The 21508-nt window shown below is 47.6% G+C and overlaps 10 protein-coding genes across 10 annotated transcripts, besides 2 other annotated features; 5 read left to right on the top strand and 5 right to left on the bottom strand.

The window, feature by feature from the left end:
- Nucleotides 1-381: 381 nt before the first annotated feature.
- On the top strand, nt 382-1299 carry FPSE_06089 (uncharacterized protein; the record flags this gene model as incomplete). Its single annotated transcript, XM_009259207.1, has 1 exon — nt 382-1299. The coding sequence occupies one exon, from the start codon at nt 382-384 to the stop codon at nt 1297-1299; it is 918 nt and encodes a 305-aa protein (XP_009257482.1).
- Nucleotides 1300-2017: 718 nt separating this feature from the next.
- FPSE_06088 (uncharacterized protein) lies at nt 2018-2380 on the top strand (the record flags this gene model as incomplete). The annotated part of the gene is made up of 1 exon (XM_009259206.1): nt 2018-2380. One exon carries the CDS (start codon nt 2018-2020, stop codon nt 2378-2380), a length of 363 nt encoding a protein of 120 aa, XP_009257481.1.
- Nucleotides 2381-3128: 748 nt separating this feature from the next.
- On the bottom strand, nt 3129-3554 carry FPSE_06087 (uncharacterized protein; the record flags this gene model as incomplete). Its single annotated transcript, XM_009259205.1, has 2 exons — nt 3129-3304; nt 3356-3554. The coding sequence occupies 2 exons, from the start codon at nt 3552-3554 to the stop codon at nt 3129-3131; spliced, it is 375 nt and encodes a 124-aa protein (XP_009257480.1).
- Nucleotides 3555-3960: 406 nt separating this feature from the next.
- FPSE_06086 (uncharacterized protein) lies at nt 3961-5399 on the bottom strand (the record flags this gene model as incomplete). Its single annotated transcript, XM_009259204.1, has 2 exons — nt 3961-4583; nt 4670-5399. The coding sequence occupies 2 exons, from the start codon at nt 5397-5399 to the stop codon at nt 3961-3963; spliced, it is 1353 nt and encodes a 450-aa protein (XP_009257479.1).
- Nucleotides 5400-6046: 647 nt separating this feature from the next.
- FPSE_06085 (uncharacterized protein) lies at nt 6047-6901 on the top strand (the record flags this gene model as incomplete). Its single annotated transcript, XM_009259203.1, has 2 exons — nt 6047-6425; nt 6477-6901. 2 exons carry the CDS (start codon nt 6047-6049, stop codon nt 6899-6901), a joined length of 804 nt encoding a protein of 267 aa, XP_009257478.1.
- Nucleotides 6902-9570: 2669 nt separating this feature from the next.
- Nucleotides 9571-9678: a repeat region.
- Nucleotides 9679-9785: 107 nt separating this feature from the next.
- On the top strand, nt 9786-11654 carry FPSE_06084 (uncharacterized protein; the record flags this gene model as incomplete). The annotated part of the gene is made up of 3 exons (XM_009259202.1): nt 9786-9855; nt 9970-10332; nt 10393-11654. The coding sequence occupies 3 exons, from the start codon at nt 9786-9788 to the stop codon at nt 11652-11654; spliced, it is 1695 nt and encodes a 564-aa protein (XP_009257477.1).
- Nucleotides 9923-9953: a microsatellite.
- Nucleotides 11655-13238: 1584 nt separating the features above from the next.
- Nucleotides 13239-13562, top strand: FPSE_06083 (uncharacterized protein; the record flags this gene model as incomplete). Its single annotated transcript, XM_009259201.1, has 1 exon — nt 13239-13562. One exon carries the CDS (start codon nt 13239-13241, stop codon nt 13560-13562), a length of 324 nt encoding a protein of 107 aa, XP_009257476.1.
- Nucleotides 13563-14305: 743 nt separating this feature from the next.
- FPSE_06082 (uncharacterized protein) lies at nt 14306-15774 on the bottom strand (the record flags this gene model as incomplete). Its single annotated transcript, XM_009259200.1, has 3 exons — nt 14306-14845; nt 14899-15143; nt 15198-15774. 3 exons carry the CDS (start codon nt 15772-15774, stop codon nt 14306-14308), a joined length of 1362 nt encoding a protein of 453 aa, XP_009257475.1.
- An 862-nt stretch (nt 15775-16636) lies between these two features.
- Nucleotides 16637-17807, bottom strand: FPSE_06081 (uncharacterized protein; the record flags this gene model as incomplete). The annotated part of the gene is made up of 2 exons (XM_009259199.1): nt 16637-17469; nt 17525-17807. The coding sequence occupies 2 exons, from the start codon at nt 17805-17807 to the stop codon at nt 16637-16639; spliced, it is 1116 nt and encodes a 371-aa protein (XP_009257474.1).
- Nucleotides 17808-19365: 1558 nt separating this feature from the next.
- FPSE_06080 (uncharacterized protein) lies at nt 19366-20574 on the bottom strand (the record flags this gene model as incomplete). Its single annotated transcript, XM_009259198.1, has 1 exon — nt 19366-20574. The coding sequence occupies one exon, from the start codon at nt 20572-20574 to the stop codon at nt 19366-19368; it is 1209 nt and encodes a 402-aa protein (XP_009257473.1).
- Nucleotides 20575-21508: the final 934 nt, after the last annotated feature.

Here is a 21508-nt window from a genome sequence, read left to right as displayed (position 1 = left end):
ATTCACATGTGGCTGAACACAACGACTGAAAAAGGAACAGTGGTGTACCAGGTTGGAACATTCGTATTGGCTGCGCGGTTTTGTTCTTGTACCAGGATCACAATAGGAAACAAATGCAATTGACCAACACAGTCGAATGCAATTCCCATCAGTCGGGTAGCCCGGCATCTCTCAACTGATACTGCCGGTAGGATGACATTGAATCCTGACGGGCGAACCGAAGTCCGATCAGCGTGGAAGTCCGCAACGTACTCCGCAGGCTTAAGTTAGTACATATAACCAAGAGCGATCCAATATTTAACACAGAACGTGTCCCTACAAGAGAATGGAAGCTGTTCTTCAACCTACACATTATCTAGCTACCTGCAAAAGAAGATTAGGATGGCTTCAATTGTCTTTGTGACTGGTGCAACAGGCAGACAGGGCTCCGCCGTTGCCCAACAACTCCTTGATATTGGCTGGACTGTACGCGCCACTGCTCGAAACATGGAGTCGCCCAAGGCAAAGGAGCTCCAAAACATCGGTGTCGAATTGACCCCTGGCGACTGGGACAACGAAGAAACTCTCAAGAAAGTCATAGACGGGTGCACCCATGTTTTCTTGAACGTGGTACCCAACCTCGCAACCTTCACCTCCGAGGTCCCTCACGCCAAGCGAATCCTTGATATGGCCAAGGTCACTGGCGTCAAACACGTTATTTATTCCAGTGGAATGGCCATAAAAGACCTCGAAAAGGGACCATACCACGATCCGGAACACCCAGTCTGCCGGGGACATGGTTGGAAACGCGATATTGAGAATCTTGTCCAAGAGGGCGGGTTTGATGCCTGGACAATCCTTCGCCCTGGGTTCTTCATGTGCAATATGCTTGACCCCAAGGTCAACATGATGTATCCTGATCTCGTGCCTCAGGGCATTTTGAAGACAGCGTATACACCCGAAACGCGTCTCCCACAGGTGGATGTGGAAGATATTGCCAAGTTTGCCGTGGCTGCATTTCGGGAACCAGAACGTTTCAACCAGCAGTTTGTGCCGATTGCGAGCGAGAAGTTAACTCTTGCTGAATTCACGAAACAGCTAGGAGAAGCAACTGGGAGGTCTTTCAGAACCGTCTTTGTAACTGACGAAGAGATTGAAGAGAAGATGGCGACAGACTTTTTCATTGCTATACAGGTCATGGCCCGAGACCTGGAGGACAAGGTCGACATTGAGGATGTTCAAAGTTGGGGAATTCCTTTGACTTCGTTTGGAGAGTTTCTCGAAAGGGAGGAGTCGTGGGTCAAAAGCACCTACCTGTGATGGAACGGCGGAGCGGATACCTACTAGGTTGGCAAAATGATGGCTGGATTTGAAGGTTATAGGGAAGGTGGCTTGAGGGTTTGCTGTAAATTGAGTCAACTTGATATTGTCTGCTGAAGTATCGAGAATAATCAACATAAACGCTTGATCTACCTAACATCAACAAGTTTACCATCTTGATCTCTTTGCAGCTATATCTCTTCCAACACCAGAAGGTGCAGTAAACTTGAAACGCAGCCATAAGGTTCTCCAACTATCCTACTTCTTCTATAGCGAATATTTCTACATTAATTTCCACTACGAGGAGTCTCTACCGCTGGAATGGAGCGAAGCGGGTCCTGTCTTCCAACGAGAGCAGTTATTATCACGATTTAATTAGAGTACGATTGGTCAGACGTCGAACAAATAAACCACAGTATCCCAAGAGACAATCTACGTGCGTCCATGGGTTATAATTCGGAATTTTATTAGACCGAAGTTGAAGTTGAAGTCGGTGTCGATGGGCCTGATGTATCAATGACATCAACCATGATGATGACGATTGTATCTCGGCTTTTACAATGTCGTCATTATTTGCTGTTCAACCTTTCCTTTACCAAACGTGCGACTACATCAATCTTTTCCAACTCTTCATTTTGGTCGATCTTCACATATTACTTCGCAACCCATAACCTCATATCTTCTTCTCTGCAGTAGATCTCCACAGACAATCGCCGAAATGACACTCGCACGCCAATCCCTGTCGTCCTTTCGACGTCTCCCAACCGTCACATCCGCCTTGCGAAGCAAACCCACGTACGGCCCGTATACCTCGCTACGTATGGAGTCAGGAAAAGTCAAGACTCCCGTCTCGTCCGATCTCAAGCACGACAAGGATGCCACAAACCACACTGAAGGCGCCATGGCTTCACTCAAGGGCACGCCGGAAAAACAAGACGCAAACTCTTTCGAAAGCCAGCAGAACTTGACCGAAAAGGAAAAGAAGACCAACAGTCAGAATGCGCAGGCGAACGATAGCAAGGAAGGCATGGGTGGCGAGACAGACAGTTTTGCAAAGTCGGGAAGATCACACAAGGTGTAGATAAACATGGCTTTGGGCCAAGACGCGATGGAAACAATTCATGATATATCATATATTGGCAATCAGGCATGAATAAAAAATGATCGCGTTCACGATTGAACATATTAATTATTTGTGATGTTTTTCAGCGTCGACACAGGTTGCCTATCAACGGCACGTGATCTCAAACAGATTCATTCCACCTGGCAAGTCTCACTAACAACTCAGCCTTTACATCAATCACCCAAAGCGTGTATCCTTTCAACAACAAATGTGCGGAATCGTTCCATTCGTCAAAGGTCTCTATGAGGATCTTCTTGAAGCCATAGATGACCTATTTCCGAGCCAGACCGCCGATACAGCTCCGCTTATGAATAATCGTCAATCGTTCCCACTGGCGCAGCCCTATAACCAAGCATATACATCAGCCTCTCGACCAGTTGCAGAGGATCGTTGTGAGGTTACAGAAAGATTAGAGGTCAGAACGGCACGCGCAAGAATGCCGTCGCCTCCGAGAGTGCCACCGACTAGATGATTTGAGGACAGATTTGGAGTTTGTTCATTGTTCTCTGAAACGAACATCGCTGACCAGCTAGAACAGGGCAATTCGCTATGGAGATTAAAGAGTCGTTCAACATTGGAAGCACCTGGAAGGTACCAAAATTGTATTTATGAAGGCTTGCTTTAGCATGGATAGATTCAAGAAATGACTAATAAAAGAGCTTCCAAACAACACGTCAAAACATTCTTATCCAACGTCCAACTCTCGCTAGCCCTTCAAGTCGCATTTCATCCAGGACTTGCTGAAATTAACAGCAAACTCCTTCGCCCTCTCCTCATTCATAGGCTCCCACTCATCTTTCCCTGGCTTCTCCCAGACGATTTTGGTGATGACTCCCCCTTCCCTCTCAATGACCTTCTCGTTGTTGTATGCCTCAACTGGCACTTTTCCTATCAGTGCAATATTTTCCATGCTGCTCCAACTTCTGCACATACGGACCCTAATGTTCCCCTCCTTGTCGGGCCCGTCTGTGCAGCACATCCATCTGTCGTCCATATCTCGAGGTGTGAATCCATATATGAGTTTGATCATCTCGTGACCAGGAACGCGGATGCCCCATTCTGCGCTTAGTGGAACCTTGATTGGCTCTATGTCGTTGAAGCTGGCTCGCTCTGGTTTGTTGTTTGAAGTCATTGTTCTGGATTGGTGTCTGAGGAAGGGAAGTATTCTGATGTGTGATGAGGGGAATTTACTGCGGACGGTACCTCATGTTAAATACGACAAGTCCCCTAAACCGGCAGCCGACCGGTCAGCCCAACTAATTATTGCTCCGCCTCGATGGGGCTTATCTTCACAGCTCCCTGCAACATAGCCTCACCACCTGTAGCGCTAATTATGAAGCCAAAGTCTGACAGCATATTTGTAGATAAAAACGTCCCGAACTTCCGATTTCGACTGGCAAGTCATTAACAGTGAGAAAATGGACACCTTTCCAAGTTGGAAGTTGCTCAATCCAACTGGCTTCCTTAAGTCAAAAAGACATTCATGGGTCACTGTCACGCCTGGAAAATAGCTTTGTATACCATCTCTGTCTCAACCACTAGTAAAAGTGGTACACTTTGCCCATCTCGCTTGTGATGTTCACATCCCATGTCAATCCATGTGTCTTTACAGCTTTCTTCCAAATCGCCAACGTCTCCTCACTCGGCTCGGGGATGTCTGGCTGGCCGAAAAACTCAAGACAAGGTTCATCTTCTGAACAGGTGTTGAAACAGATACCCATTTGCGTACGACCATGGTGAATGACATTCAGCTCCTCAATCTCTGGCATCCTGGCAGCGCAAGTTGCAGCAGCGATGGCGAATCTGTCCATGATCTTCTGGTCATATGCGTATCCCTTGCTAGGTAATTGGGCAATACACTCGCCTGACGGCAAGTGTTCTTTCAGTTCGAGATTGTAACGGCGTATGCTCGGCCAGATGGCATCAGCTTTTGGTTGTTGAGGTAAGAGGATTGTGCTGTCCACTCTAGCCAGGAGATAGAAATCGTCCAGGCCTATTCTTTGAGTGAAGGAGTAAAACGATCGACTCATAATGTCGTCCTGTGTGCTTGGAGGAACTGTGCTATTGACCCGGTCTACTGCAGATCGTGGAGGCTGCCGCAAATAGCTTAGAGCATAAGACCTAACAGACGTTGGAATTATTTCAAGTGTGCGTGAAAACACTATATTCGTGATGTCAGTAATGTATCAGAGCCATTCGGCACGCAGAAATGAGCATTCCACTTTTCATCTCTTGCACAGGACTCACTTGTTCTTTGACTCGTCTCAGTAATATCAGTAATCGAATCAATGTTCTCTTCGTCGGTAAGCCACCATTCTACCCTCGATAGACGTGGCATCTTTGAAGCAATGCGGTTCATCGAGGATGGCGAGAACAGGATACTTTGAGAGCCTGGTTCCACTCTGAAATAAGAAACAGCTGGTATCTCGGCAATTCCCTTGTCCCAGTCTTCAAATAGCTCGACGTAGGCAGGGGTCACGTTTCCAAAAAGGACCTCTGTCCTTTCACGCGACCTTTTTGTTTCGTGCCGCAATAAACGGAGAGCGAACTTCTTTGGTGGCGTTATGAACATCTCGAGGCCAACTACAGGTTCATCACGATGCGGAAATCGCGACAGAACTTCGAGAAGTTGCCTGACACTTCTGTTGAAGACAAGCTGATCGTCATAATCTTCCGGATCTGTTGTCACGGCCAGATTGTGTGCGGGGAATTCGAAATCGTACCATATATATCGCACGTAGCTGAGGCGAAGCGGCGTGAGATAGTTTTTGCAGTCGGCTTCAGTAAGCCTCCTAGAGTTTAGAATCAGGTGCCGGAACGTAATAGATTCGACGATGTCTCGCCATTGCTGAGAAATGGATGCGTAGGGTGCGAGTGACGTTATGGGACAGAGTTCATTTATATGAGGGACCTTACGGGCCGCGACGATCAAGTGCGAGACGATATTCCGGATGATCTCAGGTGGAAGATTATCCATTGTTTCTGATGAGATTTAATCAATATTTGGCTGTTCTGGCGCGTTACGTGTTTGGGTGGTGAAATTGGAGCTGGCTTGAGGAAGATGATGATCGGTCAAAAAACATCGCGGTCAGCCTGCCAAGCTGGTCAGTCACGTGAAGTGTGCTGACAGCCAGACGATATTGGCAGATCTTGCGTAAAAGCGCACTATGAAATGATATATCAATGGAGAAAAGAAAGAATATTTTGAAGCTGGCGAATAATTAATGATATGATTATTCAAGATGTCCTATCGTTGGCCACTATTGGCCGGCAAAGCTCCAAGTACAAGACAAAGCTAACCCTAGCATTTTGCCAACACCGTTCCTTTAGCAACATATATAGAGGATATACCTTAGTTTTCAGTCTGTCAGATGAAATATTTGAAATCCAAAAGGTATTTAACAGGCTGGAATACCCTCCGTGGAGGCGATTATAAATCAAGGGTCCAATGGGTAATCCAGTGCATATTCCGATGCGTCATTATGAGCGGGGTATGACCTCTATAACAACCTCAGCTCGCCATTATATAGCTGATAGCCAGCTATAAAGTGATTGTATCAACTTTTCACAACTTCAAACTAAAAGAAAGAAAATCATTGTTATTCCATATCGACTTGACTCAAAATGAGTGGCAGATACAGTCTCGCAGAACTCGCACAGACTCTCATCGAACACGGTCCTCGCAAAGCTCTCGAAACATCCCGCAGGATCCGGGCTATCCATAATCACATCACCGTCGTCGATACTACAAAGGCCGTGTTTGTCTGGGAACACGATAACTTTCCCACAATCTACGTGCCGTCGGTGGATATCAGGAACGGGAAATTGGCCGACAAGCAGAACATCTCGGTTGAGCTCAAGGAGCGCGCAGCAATCTCTCAACTCATTGTACCAGCTCATGATGTCCTCGAAGAGAAGAGAGTAGATGGAGTTTTGAGGTTCTTTCAAGATGTGACTCTTGGGCCGCTGTCCGGTCTGGTACGAATCGACTTTCGTAGCATAGGTACATCCCGACAGTGAGGTCGAGAATAACAGGAGGCTGACCACTCAACAGACCAATGGCTTGAGGAAGACGAGCCCATTTTTGTACACGCAAAGGACCCCTTCAAGCGTGTTGACATCCTACGTTCTGAGCGCCCTATCGAGGTAAAGGTTGGTGGCAAAACCGTCGCCAAGACGGAATCATCGATGCATCTCCTTGAGACAAGTCTACCGACCCGTTATTACTTGCCCCTTGGGTCAGTCGACCAAACTGTTCTCAGAAAAAGTGATCTGAAGACTAAGTGTCCTTACAAAGGCGAGGCTGAATACTATCACGTCGTGGTAGATGGAAAGACTCATGAGAATTTGGTCTGGTATTATAATCATCCGACGCATGAGAGCGGGGCTATTGCGAAACTGCTGTGTTTTTATAATGAAAAGGTTGATATTATCCTGGATGGGGAATTGCAGGAACGCCCCAAGACGAAGTTTGCTTGATGGTCCAGATGATAATTGGCGTTGAATTTATTTGTTAGCATCTAACTTTACTCTACCTTGACGAGATAATTGCATCACTATTGCAACACTTCTGTTCAACATGAAGGACTTTGACAGCAGATAATATGATGTTCCCAGGGATTAATATTTGTAGGTTGGATCATTCGCCTATACACGCGGACAACTGCGTTGTTCACATGACAATATCGTCCATATTTCCGAAAGGACCCAATAGTCAACTCAATTTATTAATGAATCACCAAGGTAACTTGCATGATATGATACATGTACGCAGCTCAGGGAATAAGAGATTGCAGGTGAAACATAACGACATGGCTTAATACAAACCAAGCCCTTCTGTTTCACCTGTTTCAGCTTCTATGACGATGAGACTTGCTTCCAGCGGGACGTTCCTGGACTACAGATGCTTATTTCCCCGTGCATACTATGTAGGGACTGGTAGAGATTGCTTACAGGGATGACCGATACGAAGTTCGTCCTACCCACCTAAATTCCCTTGTTGTGTTACAGTGATACAAAATCTATATGATGATTCAATGAAGCCCGGTTTCTGAAATGATCTGTCGCACATTGAACAAAAGCAATTTGTTCTGGTGAACACAGGTTTCCAGCCACATGCCAGTTTTGATCGACGATTGGAAGATGTTGCGCAAAATGGATGTTGTCGCGATGTGGTGTGCTTCCGTGAAATTGAGTTTGGAAGTTGACCACACCGCCGGAACAATGCATCGGAATCTGGACTCTAGAGCCGTCAGGCGTCAAAAGCCATGAGCTAAATATTATCCCTAGATCGGAATTTTTAGTGCCTTGTTCAGATTCCCATGCTGGTGAATCGAGACCCATCCTTCTGGATTTCACACTGCGCGATCGGGGCACGGTGGTTACCAGGCGAGGTCACTTATCAGGCGACCTGTGATGATGCGCATTTAAGTAGCGCATGATCAAATCAAGGATGTCTCCCTGGATACCCGCTTCATCGTCAATTGTCAAACCAAGCCCTGCTTGATGAACCTGTTTTTGCGGTAGGACGAGACTGAACGGTCAGTCCCCAGCCTGATTCTTCCCAGCCACCAAACACACTACCCAGGAGAGAAAGCCGATGAGGAAGCGGGGGAGGGGAGAGCAACGCCATCAGCCCACTTGACGAGAGCGGCAGTTTCATGCACTAACTCTAGTCCAACAGCCAATTAATTATTGGTCCGGATGTATCACGGTGCATGATGGTTGATATCTGGGGTTGCAGCGCCTTATCGCGCTTGTCTGGATGTTAACATGGCACGATGCTATAGCGGGATGGCTGGCCAAGGAGGAGATGCTAATAAGGGTCCGTGCATTAGCGAAGGTGAAGTGACGAGAAGAGATGAGGGAAAAGAAGACACTGTCAGACCGTAAGACGGGCCTTTACTCTGATTGATGCCCGCTTACTACAGATCAGCAAGCATGGGTCTTAATAAGGAAGCTAGAGCCAAGCGACAGATTTAGATCCGATCTATCATTTATTCCATACCATCATCCTGTTCTTTTCGCAATTCTGTGAATGGTCTTGAGCGTTCTCAGCCTCATCATCACTTCCAGCGAGTCGGTGTCGATTGGTTCATCATGTCCCGCTAACGTTAGCCAGTTGAACGATTTCCGTTTTGCCACGCCTGAATGATGGTGGGTTCTAATTAGTGTCATCTCTCGGCGGAAAAACGGTGTACGACTTGGGGGAGGGGGAGTAAGATCTGGGATCGATTTGAGGACTGAGACAGGGTTAGTTGTTCGGTTTCATGGAACATTGATTCACAGTTTACAGAGCATAAATTTTATTTGACAGTGAGAAAGCATGTTTTCATTATCTGGTTAAAGTTCAGTTGACAGCTTGAGTATGTTTTGCATGCACCCTGACGACACTAGATCTAGCGAAAGTGTATTTCGCCACAGAAGGCAAAAAGAAGAAAAAAAGAGCATGCGAACAAAAAAGGTGAACAAAACAGCTTGCCACTGATGATCAATGCTCTACTGTCCAGTATTGTCATACCGAGTGTGAGAAGTGAGGGCAGTGGACATGAATTGTAGAGGCATGCTCCAACACTGGCGAAGCCGAAGAGAAAAAAAAAAGAAAAGAAAAAAACTCTGTGGTGGTGATTCATGTTAGTGCTGGAGAATCGGTGTCTTGAGTAATGAGCAAGGGTTAACCCGGGAATGTAGCGCAAAGAGGTATTGAACCTCGGCCAACGGTCATTCCAACAATCTGTAAAGTGAGACAATGAACAATGTCTTGATTTCTAATGAAAAGGAAGGAATAAACATCCACTTTACCCCATGTCATGGATGACCTGCTTGCATCATGACAGTAGCTGAGGTATACCAGGATTACTGTCGTTAGGGGTGGACTGGCGCCCTCTGGCGCCCTCTGGCCCCTCTATTGCCAAGTGATAACCACTGCAAGCGACGAGAGAAATAGCGAACTTTATCCGTCGGGTACCAGGATCTGTTTGTGTACGTGGGGGTTATAATAGCGACAAAATGTCGGTTTACGGGCCGGTTCTACCACAGTCAAGCACAATCATAAGCAGGAGCCTGATTCAGTTTGCGCGCCCGTGGTGTGAAGTGAAATTCTATTCCCTAGGGACTTACTTCAAAAGTCATATGGCCCGCCAACAGACTTTTTTCTCTCTCTCTCTCTCTTCTTTTCTCTTCCAATCTTACCTCCCGACCGAACGTTCCTCTTGTTCCTTTTTTTGACTCTCCTCTTTTCTTATTCTTTTCTTTTCACAGTCTACAAGTCATCCCTGACCCAGAGACAGACAAAGAGTGGTTTCATCCATTCAATTTGTAACCGAATAAAAGAGAAAAGAAAAAGAGGCAAAGACAAAATATCATGAATCTCAGAGGAGACAAGGTTCCCAAAGACCCAAATGCCTTTCCCACAAGGCAACTAACCATTCTCGGTACGTCATTCTTCTCTGTACCTACCCCAGAACCTTTACCCAGCACCCTCACCCTCACCTTCACCTTCACCGCATCGCATCCCATCGCATCCCATCGCTAACAATAACTACCAGCAATATGTCGATTTTCTGAACCCATCGCCTTCAATTCCATCTTGGCCTACACATTTTTGATGGTCAAAGATCTAGGTATTGACGAAAAAGATGCTTCATTTTACGCGGGACTCCTTGTTTCGGCCTATGCGCTCGCCGAGGCGCTGACTTCTATGGGATGGGGAATCTTGTCCGATCGCATTGGCCGCAAACCTGTCGTGTTGTTTGGACTCGTCGGTGTCGCCATCTCCAGTCTTATCTTTGGTCTCGCCAAGTCCTACTGGGTTGCCCTTTTGGCACGATTTGTCGGTGGTGCTCTTAACGGCAATGTCTCTGTCATGCAGACCATGGTTGCTGAGATGGTGAAATTGCCCGAACACGAGCGTAAGTTTTATCTTTAATTTTCTCTGCATCGCAATAAAACAAAAGTTAACAAACTCGCAGCCAAGGCATACGCCGTGCAGCCCTTCATCTGGACCCTCGGTGGCATCATCGGCTCCGCCATGGGAGGCTTCCTCGCCCAACCAGCCTACTGGTACCCTCGATTCTTCTCCGAAGACGGACTTTTCGGACGGTACCCTTACCTGCTCCCCAACCTTGTTTCCGTGATTGTTGTCGCCATCGCCGTCATCCAGGGCATTTTCTTCCTCGAAGAGACCCTCGTCAGACCCGGCGACGAGAACGCCACTATCAACTACCAGGATATCCCAGTTGTCGACGACCTGGAGTCCGTCGACGAGCGAACTCCTCTCCACGGACGTGCTCGAAACCAGTACCGAAGCTCCGCCTCCCGGAGCCGCATGCGACATATGTCTCCCTCGACCAGCCGATCGCGCCCACGCTTTGCCGAGTCCAGTTTGGGTATGGCCGTTGAGCACGACTTCATCGATCTGCGCCGATCTTCCTTTGGAACCGTCCACTCTGTCCTACTGCCCCAGGATCTCCTAACACCGCCCAACGAGGAGCAAGAGAACGAGGGATCCGAGTCCAGAGAGAAGACGTTCAACTACACCGTAATGATGCTCATCGTCGCACTGCTCATCTTCTCGTACCACCAAATGGCTGCAAGCAGCCTTCTTGCCACGTATCTGCTCGACGAACCCTCGGAGACACGCGGAACGCTCGACTTGGTTGGTGGTCTGGGTTACACTGTGCACGACGTCGGATTGTACTTGGCCGTCAATGGTGTTCTGGGCCTGCTCATCCAGGGCGTTGTCTTCCCCGTGTACGTCAGTCGCGTGGGCGTGTGGCACTCGTTCCTCAGCATGATCGTCCTCTACCCTGTATCCTACATGCTCATGCCTTTCCTATCCGCCTTTTCTGAGCCCTTTACCTCTGCTGGAATCTACTTGTCGCTTTTGATGCAGAGCTTTTGCGGTCTCATCGTGGCTCCCGTCTGCTTGATTCTTATCAAGGACGCCACACCTTCTCCAGCAGTACTTGGACGGGTCAACGGACTCGCCATGTCTGGCGCTTGCCTGGCACGTACCATTGCTCCTCCCCTTGCTGGAGTTTTCTACGCCCTTGCAGGATCAGTTACTGCCTGGGTCAGTTGTGCCGTTGTTGCCATCATTGGAGCGATCCAGCTCCTCTGGATTCCACGAAGAACACTCAAGAGGGACGATATTGTGGTGGATAATGCCCTTACCACAACAGTCACCAACGAGTCTCATCGTGGTCGTCGGGGCAGAAACTCGCTGTCATAGAGAAAGCCAACAATAGTAGCTTGTAACAACTTGCCCGGTGGAATTATCCGGGGTCCCTTTTCTGCATTATTGTTAGCGTTGGAACACACGCTATCAGCCAACCAAGAAGTATTGCACAAACGGCCTACGAAGCATTGAAAGCCGACGTGCACAAACCGGACAGCGACCGAACACATCATATAGTACTACCGCTGTTCGATCGCGACGTCGATCACAAGCCAGATACCCGACTTTAGCCCAAGAACTCGCAATTGGTGCAATAATACCCTGCTTAGATTGCTTAATCGTATCGCGTACAACAGTACTCCCGAGCATATGGTCCTCTTGCCCATTTCTTCACGACAGCAATGTAGCGGTTATATCTTTCCTTCTTTTTTGCCATCATAATCTGTCTTTGGGCCATTTTCTTGCTCTGGTTTCACGTCTATCATCATCTTGATTTTCGAGGCAAGGCGTAAAGTATGGGTCAAATGATTTCTGAGGTCAATGATGCTATTCAAGATTGTCTTGTGTATGCCAATAACTGCTCTACACCAAAATCTTTTGTTGGATTTTGCTTTTTTATGTTTTAATGTCTGTCTGGTGTACTTTGAAGCCTGTAGATGGGCTCACATTCTTAGTATAGGTACTAGCTAGCAGAATTCCAACTCTGATTATCTATTCAAATTCTACGTGCCATCGATCAAGAGTTAAGAACAGAGTTCCACCGTTGCTCATTCATGCATACCTACGACTACGAAAAACACCCGATATATATATTGCCATATGGATTTATGAACCAGCAATGTCTCATTCTTGCGGCCCAATGTTGTACGGTTGGTTACACAAGCATTTAATAAGAAATCCCAGGGTTTGGGTCGCTGTACCAAGCTTCTAGTCCTTACACAGCATCAGGAGCACAGCGTCACTAGCCATGGTTTCGGTACAGCCACGTCAGCAAGGCCAAGTTGATGCCCAGTGTCCTCTCCTCTTGGAAGGACACATCTTCCTGTGGTGTCCCTCATCGTGATGAACCTAACATACGCGACTGCATAGTGTACTGATAAGGAACAGCGAACCCAAGTTTCAGCCACCAACTGGTTACCTGCAGTGTGGCCAGTGGCGCATATCTACATCTGTGATGGTTGGTGTCTGGGAATGATCCGATGGCGCAAACAGATGGCCTGACTGAGCTGGAGAAGGGCAACGAAGTGGGCTGACAACGGGGGCGGTAGCAATTCAGAGGCACTTGGAGATACCCGAACATCGGATAATGTTGGATGGATAAGCCAGTCGCTATCTTATCTTGTCTCTTCCAACTACCGATATCAGGTCCCAGGGTCAATATAAGCCCATTTCGGCCTTTGGGGTACAGCACGCCTACAGGCACATGGAGGGAATGCGGGGAGAAGTTGGTGTGGGGGATTTCCTATTCCAGGCCGATTCCTTTCATCCGAGCCGAAGCACCATCAGCCCGGGAACAGACCCGACAAAGATATAAGTCAATATTCAAAGACCCGAATCTCCCCAGACTTTAAACTACAATCTTATCTGACCACTTAATAATTATCTCACTTTTATTACTCTGTACCAAACTTTGTCAACATGAGCTCCATCCAGACTCTTTGCCGTGGCGTCCGCGCTGCTCCCCAAACTCTCCGTCTCGGTCTCACCCAGACCCGACGACTGAGCACCACAGATCCTAGCCGCAGCGTTTCAAACGGCAGAGATACAGCTGTCCACGATCCCATCATGGACAGGTTCTGGGGATCAACTCGCGTCAACATGTCCGAGTCTTCTCCCATCGTTACCGAGACTCCCAGCATGTCTACCTCGTCTAGCCGAGACCCTCCTCTGGGCACCAACGTTTTTGAGCCCTCATCTGCACCTCGCTGGTCTGGAATCAACATCCCCTCAGGCCGTCAATAAATCATGCGTGGATACTATTTACTACCACCACCACCACCAAATGCTTCGCCGCAAATCTGACGGCTGAGCGATACGAAGAGTTGGTTGGGGATTTAATCCCACCAATAACGACATGAAATGAACAAACCACGCCTCAACATCACATATAAATCACGCCACAAATTTACGATTTTCTACATTGCGCAGCGCATTTGAGATACTTTCTTATCATATGGAAGTTGGAGTAGCGCACAGATCCACCATATCGGGGTTCAAAAGTAGCACCGAGTTGTAAAGTCTTTGGCCATGAATGAGATGGAACAACGCGATCCCTTGTTTTTGTAAATAAGCAGGAGTTTCTGGATTGATAGTCATTAAGCAAGACTTGTACATATTTATTGCATTTACAGAGAATAATCATCTTGGACGTAACTTTGTGACATGTCTTTTTCTGTGTGCACATGAACTCTAATTTTGTTCAAGGCGTGCCAATGAAGCATGCACCAAAGAAATAACCGAAGTATTAGTCGCGGTCAGAAGATGAGGTGACTGATTGGTCGCAATAACCGATAGGCTTTTGTTAAAAGTCAAGCTCTTGGTCTCTAGCAAGCCAACGAAGTGCCCTGACAGCACAAAGCTCTTGAGCGACAAGGTTATTCCAGTACCACATACATATGTACAGACACATTAACTGAGGCACTTTTTCGCACGTGCAAAGTATATCCTTATCTAGATTTTCATATCATGTTCGAAGCTTATTGTTCCTACTGGAGCCATTGGAAACCCATGATGAGCATGGAGATGGCCAAAAAGCTACTCGAGCCTGCAATGCTAATAGCAGAATTGCCTTGATCAGCACTCGTCGTTGGCGATGCAGCAGCATCAGAATTGGTGGCAGTCGAGCTGGTAGTAGCCGAACTAGTAGTATCCGAAGAGTCCTCGTCTGTCTTGGTCTGGTTTTGAATCATGGGACCAGCAGAGTCCGCAATCAACAAGTTCGAAACGATGGCAAAGTTGGCAAGCTTCTGCTCCAGTGCATCCTTGCCATTGCCTTCGGCTTTCAGGCTCTTGGCTGACTTGACGAGAACAGGGAGAACCTTGTCGGACAAGAAGGGAGCAAGCTGGGTGGTCACTGCGAGCCACCTGTGGGTGAGAGCCTTGTAGGTAGGGATATCACGGGGGCAAGTGTCCGTTTTGCATGCGACCTCCTTGAATTCACCATTCTTGGTGAAGAACGTGTCCAGAGTAGTCGTGACCATTTTCTCAGTAAGCTTCCTCCACGTGTCGTCCTCGCCGCCAGAGGTCTCGCAGCAAAAGTCAGTACTAAAAACTTTAACATGAAAGTACTTGAACTCACAGTATTGTACAAGTAGGCAAGGCCCATGGAGAGTGACGCGGCATTGTAAGACCACTGGATCCTGTTTATATCAGTGCAGTTGTCATCAACGTGCGCGCCGTCGTAAACAGCGCCAGTCTTGCGGTCAATAAGCTCTCTGGACTCGAGCCAAGAGTAGGCCATCGTGACATAGTCGGCGACCTGGTCGCTGCCGGTAAATCGGTAGATGCGTGCACCCAAGTTGAAGAATAATGCATTCGACAAAGCTACGCAAGTCAGTACTGTGATTAAGATTTTCATAAGGGACCCAATTAGCTTACTTGACTTATAGGTAAACCCAGTATTGGTGGGCATTATTTGCCATCGGAGACCACCGTAACAGACCTCACTATCGTCTTCGGCATCCCATCGCTTTCGCTGTGTATCCCAAGCGTTCTTGGCGAGATCGTACCACTGGGCCTTCTTGTCTGAAGGAGCAGGGAAGCCATACTCGGCAGCTGACATGGCAGCCATTGCCCAGATAGCCTGATCATCGTTTCCTTCTTGTGCAGTCTGGTTGGTTGGCATAAAATCCTTGTCCCGACCAATCTGCCATTGAATACCCTTGCTAACAAGGTCGTTGTAGGTGTCATCGCCGGTCAATTGCCAGTAGTCGACGAAGGCGCTCATGAAAGCTCCTGATTGATACCAATAGTAGCCATCGCCCAGTCCGTTGGTGTTTTCCAATAGCCCAGGAGTGTTACCGCTCTTGTTGCCATTGTAAAACTCAATAAGGTCCCCGGCCAGTCCCTTGGAAGCCTCAAGAATGCCCTTTCTGCTATCGAGGTCCATAGACTGGACAGTCACAGACTGTGCCAGGAGTAGGGCGAGGCCAGCGATGTTCTTGAATGCAAACATAACGAATGAAGAAAAACGGTTGTGGAGGACGGAAGTAAGCAGATCGATCGCGTCTCCACTGGAGCAGGGTCTGACTTTTTATTCCCCTTGAGAATACATCACGCTAAGCTGCTGGGGCTAAGAAAGGGACGTTTGTTTTTAGCGAAATGAAACAAGGAGAATCCTTCAAGGCTGTGTTGGTCCAATAAGGTCATTCTCACTAGCTAAGTGAAATGAGTACGCTTATGTGAGAGACTTGGCAGCCCAGGCAGACAGCGTCATTAGTTTCCTGTCATCGCGGTATTTCTCGTATAGAGAGAGTCCCATATCGTTGAGGCTGTTACTTGTTATATCTTTATCCGAACAGTCATAGAAGAAGTAAAGCGATACAACACATCACTACATCGTAAAGGCTCAATGAAGCATGGCATGGTAATTTGCCCTGCATGTTTCCACTAAACTAGTCCCAGTGGCGTGTCCGACTCAGCCCTATTTTACCTGTCGGCCACTACCTATTTTCGTCTAGCACTGACAAGGTAAAGCTACTTGTTACATCATTGTTCTCGATTCAATCAAACGAGCACTGCCAATCTGTATGGAACAATCAAGTACTCGAATAGGCATGACCCGTTGTTCCAACGTCAGGGTCTGCCTTTATTCCCGACAACTACTAGAACACCGATAAGACTTCGATTAATCACACTCCAGGAAATAGGTATCAATGTTAACAGGTTCAGTAATATACTGTTCAGTTGCGCTCAAAGTAGCATCTCTCTCTAAAATAGTATATAGATACAAAAAGAATCTTAATCTTTCACTGCAAAAACAGCTCAAGTTTGAACCCAACCTTCCTTTCGGTTCAGCGCCATCATATCATAGTAGTCTACTTTTGGAAGCCGCCGAACTGGGGACGACCACCAAATTGAGGAGGAGCACCGAACTGGGGAGGTTGAGATGGCTGCTGGCCGTTGGAACCATCCTGGTTCTCGTTGCCGAGATCTTGCTCTCCATTGTTGCTACCGGAATCTTGATCTTGATTCTCTTTGTCCTCCTTGTCTTCGTCTTTGTTCTCATCGCCCGAGTCGTCGTTGTTTGAGTCGTCGCCAGATTGGTTGTCATCAGACTCGTTGTCGTCACCAGAGCCGCCATCAACGGAAGACTGGACAGGGTCGGCAACCTCAGATGCGGCAGGGGTCTCGGAGCCGCCGGCGGGGATGGTAGGAGTAGCAGGAGCCTCGCTAGAGCCGCCAGAGCCAGAGTTGGAGCCAGCACCATCGCAAGTGCCAACCTCCTTAGGCTCACTTCCATCGGTAACACCCTCGAAGGTGATGCACTGCTTGGAAACACCGGTGACTTGGATACCGGAAATCTTGGCAGTGTCGCCCATGTTGGGGTTGATACCCACAAGCATCTTTCCGTTGGTGGCAGAGCCACCAGAGATCTCAACGTGACGAGCAGGCATGGATTTGCAGTTACCGCAGCTTCGGTAAAGCTTTCCAAAGTCAGAGACGTCAAAGTCCTTGATGATAACAGTACCGCCACCGTTGTGCTGGATCACCTTGTCATCGGCTCCCTTGGCACCACCGCCGTTTATAGTGGTGGTCTCACCATCTTCCTGCTTCTTGATGCTGAAAGCATCTTCGCAGACAGCGTCCCAGACAACATTGTTGAGAGTGCAACCACCGTTGCAGTGAACACCCTCGATCTGGTTAGGACCTGTAACAGTAACAGTTAGACATAGTCTTAGAGTTAGAGATACTATTTGTCTTACCGATGCGAACGTTGGAGAGAGTAGCGCCTTTCTCAAGGATGAAGACAGCGTCAGAGTCGCCACCCTCTGCCTGACCGGTACAGGAGACACCGCGATCGAAGACAGCGTTACCGCCATCAAAAGACTCGCCAGCAGCAATGGTCATGGGAGCGTCAAGAACACTGCTACCACCAGCAGCACCTCCTTCCTGTCGGCGAGACAGAGAGGGGGCGCCAGTGATCATAGGAGCGGGAGCAGCATAGACGCTGAGGGCCAAAGTGGCCATGATCATACTGTACTGCATTTTCGCGGTTTTTGTCGAAGGGAATGGGTCGAAAGAAGACAAGTCAGAGGTGGTATCAAACCAGTTGAAACGACTGAATACTGTTAAGACAAAGAAAGAATGGCCAAGCGCAGCTTGTCAAAAGAGTGAAGTAAAAGGCAAAGAAAGTGATGATGAAACAAAAGACAATTATCTGGAAATGTCACAGCCTTATATGTCTGTCATTGTCTCATGATTATTCGTTGATCCAGTGACATCTGTCGCTTGCAGATCGCCCCAGAAGTCAAGTTTCTTCTTTCAACCATGGCTTGCGAAACCTCAATCAACAACATGGACCGCAAAATCGGCCACAATGGCCCATCTTGACACGATGGAATCCTCAAATAATCCACCGTCACAACTCGTTTCACGTATCAAAAAAGACCACCTATCATACGCGGACTGACCCCTGCAGTTGACATGACACAAGGCGACGATCACTGGCTAGTGTTTAGTTTGAGAGAAATTGCCCGATGCTGAAACAGGCCCCTTACTAGGGTTAAAGTGTTAAGCTTAACAGTGAAACTAGCTGCGGCTGCACCGTGATTTCCATCAGATTACGCAGGCGATATGCCGAAGTGTACGTAAGGTTCAAAATATTCAAGTTGATCTATCTAGGCGTTAGTCTAGTCCACGGTTCCTCAGGTTGTTCTCTCAGACATTCGCTCGGACCTTTTGGCATTGACCAGTGTCAGGCTAAAAACAGTATCTCGCGAATCCACCATGTTTCAAGTGATGAACAGCTGAGTCTTGATCGTATTATCGCCAATACAATCCCCAGAAAGTCAATCTATAATTAATCAAGCTTTTCCCAAATTATAGTGGAGTCAGTCCAACAACAGTGTATACTGGGACAGTTTGATTCGGCTCACGTAGTACTCTGCGGGTCTGTATGTTCAAGATAATCTGGGCTAGCCAGGGGATACTGCACGTCGTTGCGATGATCGTCCGACATCATGAACCTCTAATTTCCTCATGTAAACAGCTTGCATGTACCTGCCAGTGCTGGGTCAGGTTCCCTATCCAACTTTGCATCATCTCTATTCCACGGTACAGCACTTCGACTTCAAAGTATGCGTATCAGTTTGGACATGCCTCAGACAGTGATGTTTGCGAACAATTACGAATAGAAGCCATTCTTTAAAATAAGCTACTGTGAAAGATGAAGGTGAACGCTGCTTGACATTGTCGCAGGGTAGCTGCCATGTTTCATCCCATCTAGATCCCTGTATCGGACGGATGCGACCTCGTACTCTAGCAAATGGATCGAGTAGTATGGGAACCATTGATGAGCGGTCTTCTACTCTGTAGACGGCCGGAGTAATCAAGAAGTTTTCTTTTCTAGCTACAGACCTGTGTAACAGGCTAAGAGATTGGATCACGTTCCCCAGCAAACAGGAATATCACCCGGCGCCGGCTTTACATGGAGTTCCCAATGGCCGAAGAAAGTGTTCAACTAGGTCCACAAGTACACCAAGTAAATACGCATATCGCATTAGCCGTAGTTCCTACTCGACCCGGTTGGTCACTGTATTGGACGCTATGGCCGAGACATCCAATATCTATCTACCTCGATATTGCAAAACACCCAAATGGCTACAGTGTAGCAAATACTGCTGAAAAAGAACGGCATCCCAAGAGAGACATCACCCAGGCTGAGGCCGTAGACCCAGAGCGTAGCCATCAGTGGGGCACCAAGGAGAGACCCTGCAGTCTTGACCAACATGACGATTGAGAATACATGGTTCTCAATTTCGGAAGTATTTGTAGTAATATCCGTCTGTTGCGGCGATATAGCGGGTGATTTGAGAAGGGAGAGAGTAAAGATGGGTAAAGCAGATCCAAGAGCGTATACGAACATTGCTGGAATAAGCATCCAGATTTTGCTTGCTACTGCAATCCCCAATGCACCAAATACAGAAGCTAACAGACAGTACATGGCGTTCAAAAGGTTTGACTTATCCACAGCTTCCGAGTATGCCTCGTCCGGCACGAGTCGTGCGGAGCGCAGTACTTTGGGGATGATGAATGTCAGTAGCGTGAAGTTGACAACCGCTTTGCCAGATATGAGGTATCCGGCGGCAGCAAATGTCCATTTATATCTTGCGGAGATATACTGAACAAGAAGTTTCGTGTCAGAACTGGCAAGAGATGTGAGCACGAAGCTGAAGAGAAGTAGGGTAAAGTTTCTTGGGTGGCTGGTGACGATGTTCTTGATTGTACCAAGGCGCTGTGCCACTGAATGGAAGACCAACTGATCACCTTCTTGGGCTTTTAAGCGTGGAGATGATAAGAGAGGTTCTTGTTGTTCCACATCAGGATTATCGACGTTCTTACTCATTTCCGCAGTTGATGGTAACATACGTATGGCCGGTATAGCAAACAACAGTAACGATATCCCCAGACAGAATGGGAGTAGTAGTGATATTGACATGGTAACAGAGGCCAAAGCCGGACCGAGAAGCGCTACAACGTAGGACATAGAGCTCATGTAGCCAAAGTAGATGGCCCGCTGAACATGATCGTCTGTCAAGTTTGAGACAAGTGAATATGTGAGAGAGTTGAAGACACAGTCTCCGCCGAGGACAGAAAGAGCAGGGCCGGCGAGTATAGCACGAGTCGGGAGTAAATCGTCAAAATGACCGACAACGATAGCCCAGAATAGCAAGAATGAGCGAGACAGGAGATTGAACCTGAGTATAGAAGAGCGACCCCATTTCTCGGCAAGGAAGCTAAGAGGGATAGTCATGATGAAATCTGGGATGTGTCAGCGACGTGATAAATGCTTGAGATGATGATTGAGCTACCTCCAGCAACCCATAGTGTTTCCATCACGCCCTGGATCCGGCCAAGCTCTTTTTCGACATCGCGAATCTTGCATAGTTTCTCGTCTAGACTACCATCTGGTAGGAATTTCGAGGGGTCATTTCGACGATAGTAGTCTACACATAGACGCTTCTCGATCAACCGATTGGATGGCAGTTGGTAGAGACTCATTGAGAGATTAACAAGGAGAAAAAGTACCAGGACTGGAACTATGAACGCGACGCGTTGGCGAGACCTAAGCCCCCTTGGGCGAACATTTTGTATCACCAATGACTGGTCCATAGTGTAATAACCAAATCCTCATTGCTGTGTATCCAGATGGTATGTTGCGTCGCGATCATTGCTGTCGCAGACGAAGCTTATCGTACGTAGGTAATCTAACGTGACTGATGACTTATCTTATCTTATCCGTTGTCTATCGAAAAAAGACACTGTGTCATCTACTGTGTCAAAACTGTACATTCATAGCATCGTGACCTGGGTGTTGTTCCATTGATCTGATGAAACCCTGTTCTCGACACTATCTAAACACAGCAATACAGACATTTCCTCCAGCTTGAACACTAAAGACAGGTTTGGCTTTATGTGAACAAATCAACCGGCTTTGGCACTGTAGCGTGTTCCCATACTGTCTCAATCAAAAAGATCAATGTTCTTAAGGAATCTCATCACAACCATACCAATCCGTCTGGCGATAAAGATCATCGGATCACCCTGCCTAGCCTTTGACGTGAAAATACCAGCAATCGCGCCAGAAACTGGTCCGGAAGCAGAAGCTATATCGGAGACAACATATATCTCACAAGAAACTACTAGGACGGGGAATGAGTCAAGAGAGGGTGGCATTCAACTGTAGG

The sequence above is a fragment of the Fusarium pseudograminearum genome, chromosome 2 (assembly GCF_000303195.2).
Source record: "Fusarium pseudograminearum CS3096 chromosome 2, whole genome shotgun sequence".
Taxonomy (NCBI): Eukaryota; Fungi; Ascomycota; class Sordariomycetes; order Hypocreales; family Nectriaceae; genus Fusarium; species Fusarium pseudograminearum.
The sequence above is the reverse complement of the archived record's forward strand: the minus strand, read 5'-3'. Positions and strand labels throughout refer to the sequence as shown.